This window comes from Tamandua tetradactyla, chromosome 14 (assembly GCF_023851605.1).
Source record: "Tamandua tetradactyla isolate mTamTet1 chromosome 14, mTamTet1.pri, whole genome shotgun sequence".
Taxonomy (NCBI): Eukaryota; Metazoa; Chordata; class Mammalia; order Pilosa; family Myrmecophagidae; genus Tamandua; species Tamandua tetradactyla.
Window position 1 is genome coordinate 73,625,238 of NC_135340.1, and position 10,429 is coordinate 73,635,666.

At 41.7% G+C, this 10,429-nt stretch overlaps 1 protein-coding gene across 1 annotated transcript in view; it reads right to left on the reverse strand.

Annotated features, from left to right (window-relative positions):
* Positions 1-3,467, reverse strand: part of ALDH1A2 (aldehyde dehydrogenase 1 family member A2) — a 103,740-nt gene extending 100,273 nt beyond the window's left edge. The window contains exon 1 of the mRNA XM_077128028.1: positions 2,968-3,467. Coding sequence (XP_076984143.1) covers positions 2,968-3,084 — 117 coding nt within the window. The 5' untranslated portion in view covers positions 3,085-3,467. The remainder of the gene's footprint in view (positions 1-2,967) is intronic.
* Between the last annotated feature and the right edge of the window lie 6,962 nt (positions 3,468-10,429).

Sequence of the window (10,429 nt, forward strand, 5' to 3'; positions counted from 1 at the left end):
CTATGCAAGGAGTATATATTCTCTCACATCAAACTGGTCCCCTTGCAACTGCATGTCAGAGTTATCACATTTTCTTGACTAACAGTCGTTTTTTAACCTATCCCTTGATAAGGAATCATTTTTAAAACTTGGAGTCTTGCTTGCTGCATAATTGAGTTATGAAATAAAATACAGACAGGAACTTTATATATTTTATTATGAATAAAATACAGATAAATGAAATAAAAACAGACATACATCAAAGACAGCATTGTCTTCTAGATCATTAGTCTACAAGACGTATTGGAATTTCAGAGAGACAAACACTTTAACAATTGAATGCAACTGCTTGAAATCGAACACAAAACTATGAGTTTACCCTGTATTTCAGCATCCTTGGGGATGGACCTTTAATTTTGTAGCATTTTCACAGGACCTTTGGCAGGTAAGGGCAATAGTAACTTTTACTTCTGATGATCTCTCCATTCTCCTTTTATATGCAAAACTCTTAGAAGAGGAAGGAGGGTGGTGAAAATACAAGACAAGTACAAAGTATTCTAAGTGCAAGTTACATAAAATTCCCAATTCTCCAAGTCTGATCATACATTTGTAAGACGTGACTATGTTGGTCCCCAAAAGACAGAAAAAATAGACTGTAGTATCCATCAATAAAGATGTATTTGCTTAACAAGGCAAAAAGTGATTCATTAAAGATCCATTTCTGTTTGTTTTATAGTACATTTTCTGATATAAATGTTGCATTCGTTTCATACATGTCATTCAGCAAGCCCTAAACAATAATTTTTTTAGCCATTACCCTTTTAAAAATTCCTAATGAACTGTGGTATTATTGTTCTAAAGGACAAGCTGCCCATTTTACCCTGTTCAGCCTTCTGTTCGAAATTGCTAAAAATAATTTCCCTTACTTCTGATTATGAATGAATTTTTTAAACTCTCCATTAACCTTATTTTCCTTTTAAGTAAAAAATCATTATCCATTACAATCAGCTATGAAGAGCAGCTTCTGTTCTGCATGTTAAAAAACTGCTTATCTGTGACTCTTGTCTCTGAAAATTTAATTCTCACTAAAGAGCTGAGGAGGAAAGCTGTTAGGAATGTTCACAGATACCTGATTTTGCAAGTTTTTTGTGGAAAGAGCTTGCCTTTAGATTAGTATTACTCCATGTTTATGAGGGTTGTTTGTCAAGCCAAAAATAAGGTGCCTCCTCCCCACAAATTAAAGAATCAAGTTACAATCCATTATCTCATTTCTTATTGTTTTTCTCTGTAATAAGGGGGAAAGTGGATACTGGATAAAAGTCTTTCTCGAGCTCTACATTAAAGGCTCCAATTAGCTATAAATCAGTTGTCTTTCCTACTGGGGGAGAACAAGAACAAGAGAGAAAGAGAGAGGGGTAGTCAGAAAAAAATAAAAAAGAACTGGAAGAGAGCTTCCAAATTAAATTCCGAGAGAAGATACCTACTGCATACCTAAACTTGTTTGGGGGCTGTTAGGAAAATCTTATTAAAAGCAGGACTAAAATCAAGCACCGTATTTGAGGGTCAGGTCCTCTCTCACTTGTAGATATTGTATCTTAAGATGTTTAAAGAGAGCCTGAGGAGATTAGGCACCTTCATAAAACAAACTTTTATGCTGCATGCTTTCCCAGCTTGATCCTAAACCGAGAGATTCGTGACACATTGGCACTATTGTTATGCAAACTACCTAAATGGTTGTAACTATTAACGGCCTCATTAAAATAGCTTAAAAAAATTAGTTACACCATATAAAAAAGCTAACAGGTATATCAAATCCATCTAAATCAACACTCAAAATATGAATCACCGTGATTTGTATCCTACAACTCAATGCAAGTGAAATTTCAATATTCAGACATTATTTCTTATATTTCTCTTTCGACCGTTCTACCAGAACCAAAAATCTACTTCTCTACCAAATTTAGTTTATCTCGTAACAAACATGCTGGAAAAGAACTTTACCACATCGTGTGCGCGGGTATGTGCTTAAGTCTATAGGGAGAAGTTTGAGGCAGAATTCTACGGAAAGGAGCAGAAAAATCAAACGAGAACGGTAAAATGAACTCCAAGAAACGTGGCTTTAAATCCCATCCAGTCCCCTCTCTAAAACACTATGACGTTACAACCCCCCATGTGTGTAACAAATTTTTTTCTATGTCGAATACGTGGAAAGAAAGATAATTCAATTTATATCAGGGAGCGAACGCATATTCTTTTTTAGGTGGTACAACAACAAAAATTTCTGTTTGGCAAACCCAAAATGTCAGAGTTCGTTAGAATTTTTTTTTTTTAAACCCAGAGTGAATCCTTTAATTTGCACAAACGTAAAGACTTTTCGAGTTTTCCAGAGAAATCGCCACTGCCTACAAAATTCACACGGAAAGCTGACACAGGGTCTACTGCAATTATTAGCCAGATTTCCATGAAATGTGTAAACCAGCCACAGCGCTGGGTGTCTTGACAATTTCCTAAGGGAAGCCCCTCCGCACGGTCCCGGCCCTCCGAGGACCTCATCCGGGACGAGCAGCCGAGCGGCCCCCTGAAGGCGGAGGACCGAAAAGAGACGCCCGAGGCTGCGAGGCCAACTAAGCCGACGCAAGCCCTTCTCCTTTGGAGGGGTCGAAGCAGCTCCGACGCCTTCCGCGCAAGCGGTCAGGACCGGGAGAAACGGACCAGAAACCGGCCGCTGACATGGTTTGGGGAGGAGCCGTTGACTGCTACCTCTCAGCGCCGCGCTTCAGGTTGCTCGAGTCGCTGCGGCTTCCCAGGACCCCGACAGGCCTGCGAAAGCCCCGACCCCGCAGGCTGGGCGCCCCTCTACTGCGCGGGGAGGCCGAGCTGGACCCGGACAGCGCGTCACGCCGCCCTCATCCCCTACGACAAGCCTGGGGGGCAAAGAAGGTTCTAGAAAGTCTCCGTGGACGGCGGGCGCTCGCCGGCCGCGCTTACCTTGGTGTACTTGATTTCGAGGTTGGGCGTGGGCGACGGCAAGAGGTGCAGGGACGCCATAAGGGCTGCGGGGTCGGCCTTCACCTCGCCGGGCATCTCGATCTTACTGGAAGTCATGGTGGCGGGCTGAGGTCTCGCTCGCCCGCGGCGTGGGGGCTCTGCGGAGTGTGCGCGCGGTCCGCGGGCCGGGGGCGCGCTCGCCTGTATATAGGCAGGTGTCAAGCTGGGGCTCTTCTTATTGGACGTGAGGGCCGAGGCGCGGGGGGCTGGTCCATCCTGTCTAGGACGCCCGGGCGCAGCCCCGATTTACATAAAGTCGGCGGGTGCGGGCGCTCTGCGCCTACGGTCACGTCCACTCGGCGTCCCTGGCTCACGGGGACTTGGCCCACGCCGCTTACTTCCCGACGGCGGGGCTGAAAGCTGTGCGGCAGCTCTGGGAGGCTCGGTCCCCGTCGTCGTTTCGGGCTCGTCAGCGCCGGCGGGGAGGCGCACCTTGGCCGAAATCGGGCGGAGATAGCGGCCTCCGGCGGCGTTGCGGGCGGGGACTTGCGAGGGGCCCCAGCGGCCGGCGCTGAATCGCCGAGGTCTCCCTTCCCGCCCCGCGGGCGGGGCCTGGGCACGGAGCGGCGGAGGGAGAAGCCCGGGCGCCTGGAGGGCCCAGACGAGAACCGGGCGGGGGACGCTGATTCCCATCCCACCTCCGTCCTTGGGCCCGCTATGAACCCCGGCTCTCTTTCTCTCCCGGGGACCCATGGGGCGCTCTCTCTTCCCTAGGCAGGGGTACCGGGATTTACTCATCGATACCCCCAGGGCCCCGGACACACCCCCAACCCACTCCCCGCAACGAGCCCCGAGGGAGTCGGAGAGGGTAGTGGTGGATGCGAGTTAGTCGCCCCGCACTCAAAATGAGGATCCTCGAGAGCGGGCGGACGCCGCGCGGCCCTCGCCGGGCTTCTCCCGCCCGACTGCTGCCCTCTGCCGGCTGGGACGGCCGCGGGCAGCCTCGGTTACGGCCGGTGGATGCGGGGTCCTGGTCCCTATCTAACTGCTTCGGAGTTTATCATTGACTCCTTTCGTCTTCTCGGATCTTTCCATCCAGCCGTCTGCTTAAATCCTGCAAAACAGATACACATACGTTTGTTTTGCTTTTCTGTTGCCCCTGCTAACATCTGTCATCCGTCTAGACCTCGGGTTCATTTGAATTGCTTCTTAGGAGTTGAGCTTTCATCTCTTGGCCCCCTAATTTAAGTGCTTTCCTAACTCCATTGGGTCTTATTTCTAGTGTTTGGGTCTCTACAGGTCAGTATACTTGTGGCACATCAAGAACCCAGAGATCTCGCGCCAGAGTGGGTTTGGAGCTCTGTAAACTATACTTGGGGGCCACCTGAAAAGACTTCTGGAGGTCTCTTACCCTCCTCACTCCCAGTGTAAACCTGGCATGGACCTACTGATAAACACTGTTTCTATTCTGTTTTTCCATGGAAAAGGAATGTCATTGTGAGAGGCCTACCAAGCAACTCTACTTGATTCTCAAGTGTTATTTCAGAGGACCTAGAATCTTATTTCCTTGGGTGTTAAGTGTCAAGCAGAAAAGACTTTGCTTTAGGCGCTCTCAGTACCAAGATTGCCTAATGCTTCATTCCGTGCTTGGATGCTAAACGGTAGTAGAAATAGATAAAACGATTTCATTTTAGTGTTAGGTTTATAGAACTATGTCCAGCCTCTCAGAACACAAAGTTTCTACCCAAGGTTATCTGAGCAGATGTTTTCATGAAGGAACCATGGACCTTAGCATAGGCAATTAAGGGAGCTGGATGCACAGGAAGTCTCTATGGCTGAGGAATCCTGACTAACTAACAGTGTATGTTTATAAGATACAATTTTATTATCTTTTTATCAGAGGACTTTTTATCAGAGGACTAAGATCCATAATATTTGAAGAATTAAAACGTAAGGTCTGGGTTTTGGAGGGATAGAGAAAACGTACTGATAAGGGAAAGGAGTGGTGGCTGTGGAACAATTCCGCAAACATGTTTTAAGCACCTTTCAATGCAAGGCATGGTGTTAGAGGCTGGGTTATAATCAAGGACAGCCCTTCCCTACAGATAGGTAGAAAACAATCAGAGGCTGTGCAGGGAAGTTACAAAAGAGCAATCAACAGCATCATGCCAGTGCTCCACCGAGGAAAGAGACCAGCTCTCGGGAACAGTGGACATTTGAACTGGGCTGGAGGAACAGCAGATAAGGCTGTCACATCATAGGTCCGAGCTTGTACAGATCTTAAAGACTTTAGGCTTACATATTGAGGCACTGAAAAACCGTCAAAAAATTCTGAGAAAGAGAAAAGAGAAACCTGCATAAATTGAACTGATAAAGGAAAAATGCCAAGAAAGGCACACAAACTAGAAGTCATTGGTTTGCATTCTTTTTAAAGCCTAAAATGGGGTTGTTCACCCTTGAGCTAACTCTTGCTTGCCGACTTTAATTTCATCATTCCGTAGAAAGGAACATACTGCATGCAAAATGATGGCATTATTAGTATTTGTTACATAGGGAGGTACAACAAAGAGATTCTCTTCTACTCCAGTCAGAAAGGGGTATATATCTTGGTTTCTTCTCATAAAACATTTCAAAAGGTCTAGTAAGATGACAAATGAGAGGCTCGTTTGAATTATGCTCTGATGGCTTTTTCATGTGAGCCCTACTCTCCAATGAGACAGTGATGTATTCAGAGCCGGGATCATGTCTTATATCTCTCTAGTGTCTTCTTCAGTTCCTAAAGCAGCATGGAGCACATGCTAACTATTTAATAAGAATTTTTATTGGTGGATTTGGGCAAATGAGTAAACAGATTCCCTCTGGGACTGTTGGCTAATTCCACCAAAGTGAAAGGAACTTTCTTAACTCTCTCTGGTTAAGAAACATTTTATCTTTCTGATCTTAGGTTTTGTTTTGTTTTTCCTCATCTTAGCCTGTAAACTTTTCTGTCTGTAGGTTCTGAGACAGCATTTTTTTTTCATGTCATCATCCCCTGGAGGAAAACTATTCCCTCTAATTTCTTTTTTTTTTTTTTGACATTTAGTTTATTGTGTAAAATAACAAATACACAAAAAAGAAATAAATTTCGAAGTACATTTTAAACAAGTAGTTATATAACAGATTTTAAAGTTTGGTATGGGTTACAGGGTTACAGTTCCATGATTTTTCGTGAAAAAAAAAATTCATTTTGTCTTCTAGCTGTTCCAAGACACTGGAGACCGAAAGAAATATCAATATATTGATTTAGCAGTCATATTCATTTGTTAAATCCTATCTTCTCTTTTTTTTTCTTTTTTGTGAAAAATAACACATAAACAAAAATCTGATAAATTTCTAAGTACATCGCAATAATTAGTTGTAGAACAGATTTCAGAGTTTGGTATGGGTTACAATTCCACAATTTTAATTTTTATTTCTAGCTGCTCTATGGTACTGGAGACTAAAAGAGATATCAGTATGCTGATTCAGTACTCATACTCATTTGTTAAACCCTACCTTCTCTGTATAACTCCACCATCATCTTTGATCTTTCTCTCACTCTTTAGGGGTATGTGAGCTATGGCCATTCTTAGTCACCCTAATTTCAACTCATGAGTACAGCTGTGTTTTGCCCAAGCTCTTTAATTTAAGGTGAACATGACACTTAGCAGAAAAGAAGTGACTTATAACTATTTCTTCAGTGCACGTCTTCTTGATTTCTGTTTGTAGGACTTGATCAACTCTTTCTTATACTGTCACACTCTCTTCTCACAGTCTCACCCTTTTCTTCTTTTATTATTTTGTTTATTTTTTTTCTTATTTCCTCCATAGATTTCACAATGGTTAACATAACCGTCTTTGACAAAACCGTCTTCAGATTTCTAACGGTTTTTTTTTTTTTTTTGCATGGGCAAGCACTGGGAATCGAACCCAGGTCTCCGGCATGGCAGGTAAGAAGTCTGCCTGCTGAGCCACCATGGCCTGCCCAGATTTCTAACATTTTTAATTTCAGTCTTTTCCACTGGCTTGGTTAAGAAAAATTTTTCTCACACCCTTATAATACTTCCTTCTCCCACTTTCCCCCATCTGTAATTATTTATTGTTTACAATTCGTGTTTAAAACTCCCCGCACATAGGAACATAAGCTACAGCGTGCTCTATTTATTTCCTTGTGAAACCAGTTCATTAGGCCTGGTGGAGCCAATATCCTGCAGTTGCAGAGGAGAAAAATAAATTCTTGCCTTATATTTCCTCACCTAAGTAATAGGATGCAAAGTTTTAATGTGAAGGCATCAGCTTTATATGAACTTGAATGATAAGGTATGAAACCTTAACAATTCAGATTTCTTTGTAGTTTGCAGTTAAGGTTGGGGGGCATTTGTTAGTTTGATATCACTGAAGGTAACTGAATGGAGCATGAAGATTCCGCTTTCAACAAAGGTGTACCTTTCGTTTTGACAATAACTAAACATCCAACTTGAACTTCAAGCTCCGATGTTCAGGGACCGTTTCAGCCTCAGGTGGCACTGCTTAAGTGCCTTCCTGTCCCCATTATAACCATGATGGCAGCCCACCTTTCCTACTAGATACACTTGCATTTTAATTTATCTGGAAAAATAAATCACACATTATAGCATTTTCCTCTTCTGGGTTAATTGAATGAGTTCCTTAAATGTCTCTAAGTCTAATGATTTAAAAGAGGCACATTGTTTGAAATATTTAAAAAATTAGGGCCCTTCGGTTGTGTGCTGAATGATTTCAGTGCTTATTTCAGATGTAAGTGTTTCCTAATGATCTCATTCATCTCAAACGGGATGTGCTCAACCACTTTATTTGAAATGTTTCCTGAAAACTCTTAACAGGAAAGCTTAATGCAAGGTATATTTATAGATAAATGGTATCTAATTTATTAACAAAAGCATATAAAGAGCTTAACATATTTTTAGCCAGAAACATTAAGTATTTTGAGCCCATTATGAAAACCTCTATAAAATAAACTCACTTGTGTTTTTAATTTAATGAGAATATTGGCTTTTAATTTGAAATCTAAATGCTCATTTAATTATCTTTTCCTTCCAGCATTCAGAAGGAAGAAGCTAAGATTGTGGTGTTTATTAACAATAAAAATTCAATTCCTCATCCCCTGATGAGGTCAGAATACCTTATGGCAAAGGGTATTTGTAGTTGCATGGAGTGAGTCCTAATTGGCTATGACTCCAAAAATCATGTTTTGATACAAAACAATTCTTTCCTTTTAAAATATATCCTCCACTTTTTTAAGACCCCAGGAAATTATTTGATTTATCTGTTGAAAAGCCCACTTCTACCTCATATTTGTTTTACAGGCTTCAAACTGAGTGCACAGATGAGCTCAGTCCTTGATCACTAATCACACTTAACAGACATGGGAAGAAATTAAAATTCCAGCTACTCAGTATTTTCTGAAGGGTCGGAGGAAAAAGGTATTAGCTCCCTCTGCAGTTGATGATGTGTATGTGCAGGTGAATATTGTCATTTAAAAATTAAGAGCTGGAATTAAATATGTATAATCTGATACTGGTGAGAACTCCTTGGGGGAGATGTTACAGTTATAATTTAAATTTGGGAGGAAAAATCTCAGAGATGCAGCCATATTTTAGACTTCAGTTAGTTCAGGAAAAGGACTTTCATTAAAAAAACCTTTTTGACTTTTAGGTAAAAACAATAGTTTCATTAGCTAAATTTACCATAGAAAGTCTGGTACTTAGAACTCTGCAGTCCTTCTCAGACTGAGGAATTTATAAAGTAAATTCTGTGTTCAGAGCACACAGATCACACAGCTGGTCACATGGGCACGTCTCAGAATGGAAGCAACCATCTTTTATCATCTTGTGTGAGGAAGAGTTACTAATATGCAGACTTCAGGATTTATTTATTTTTTATTGTCCAGATATTGCTTGGCAGGTGGCTTTGTTATATTTGCCTTTTTTCTCATTCCTTGTTTGTTTGTTTACTTTATAAATTCCTCAGTTCTACACATAGCTCAACTGTTATTTTTCGCTTTATGACTGTCCCATTCCTAAACATAAGCTTTTCCCCCAAATCCTCCTACCTTTATATTACCTTTCAAGTCAGAGGACCTTTGGGCATTAAGAATTCTCCCATGAATTTTGGTGATTTTTGAGACAGGAATCCATATTCATATTCACTAACAAACAAAGCTAAACCCTATTACCCTCTTTCACATGCCGGAATGGACTGCTAAGAAGATAAAAGAAGAACATTTAGTAGGTCTTGACAATAGAGAGGGAATGCCAGTCTCCTTCTTAACTGAACAGTTCACTTTGTGAAAGGGACATCACAGAAATGGACTACACTTAGGGCCAGTGTACAGACTTCCAATTTGGACATTTAGCACCATATCACAGAGGGTTCTTGCTGCAGGCATGAGTATTCTGAAACCTTTCAGAAGGTTTCTGAACCTTCTTCTTGATTGCTGTTGCCAAACCTGATTTTTCTCCCTCTCTTAATCAAATTCAATTCAACAGATATTCATTGATCATGCATTATGTGCCAACCATTGATGTAGAGCCTAGGAAAAACACGAAAGAACTGTGTGGCATTGTCTTATCCTCACATTCTCAATGAGGTTGAAATGACAGTAATTGCATGTGTGAAGCTATACAAGGACCATGTGAGACAGGAAAGAAGTCAGAATATTCAGTGCAGTCGGAGTGTAAGAGTACCTCAGAAAGAAACAATCCATTCACAAATATTTTTGTTGGGGCGTTTCATGGGTCTTATACTCTACTAGGTGCTGTGAGGGACACAAGATGCAAGAGATAAAGATAAGTTTCCAAAACAAGGCCCAATACAGAATTCCACTGACATTTTTTTTTTGGTATAAAGATAACTGACATTACACAGCAAGATAACTGTTTGTGAAATTGGAATTTCCAGGAGCAAATGCTTGAAGCTGAGATTATTCCTTACTTCCCAAATCCAAGTGTTAAGTATAAAACCATTTGGTAGAGACCTGTGCAGAAGAAAAAATGGAGGAGAGACCAAAGACAGCTTGTTGTATCTCCTAGAAAGAAAAGAGAGCCTTAAGTATGACACTGTTATGTTTCTAATGTTTATGTACTTGCTATGGACAGATGTTGCTGCTTTATTCCTGGTTAGTCTGTGAGAGGAATAACGGTGATGGATCAGACATTAATGGATTAGTCCAATGGTTTTCAATCCTGGCTCCAATTATAATCATTTAGGGAGCTTTTATAAACACTGATGTCCGGCCCCACCTCCAGAGATGTCAATTAATCTAAGGAGGGGCTCAGGGCATTGATATTCGTATTTTTAACAAAGCTTCCTGGTGTCTTAAGGAAGCCCAGTTTGAGAACTTTCTGTGAGAACCCGTGGTTACTCACAGAAAGTTGACTCTGTGGGGTATTCAAGTCCACTCTCC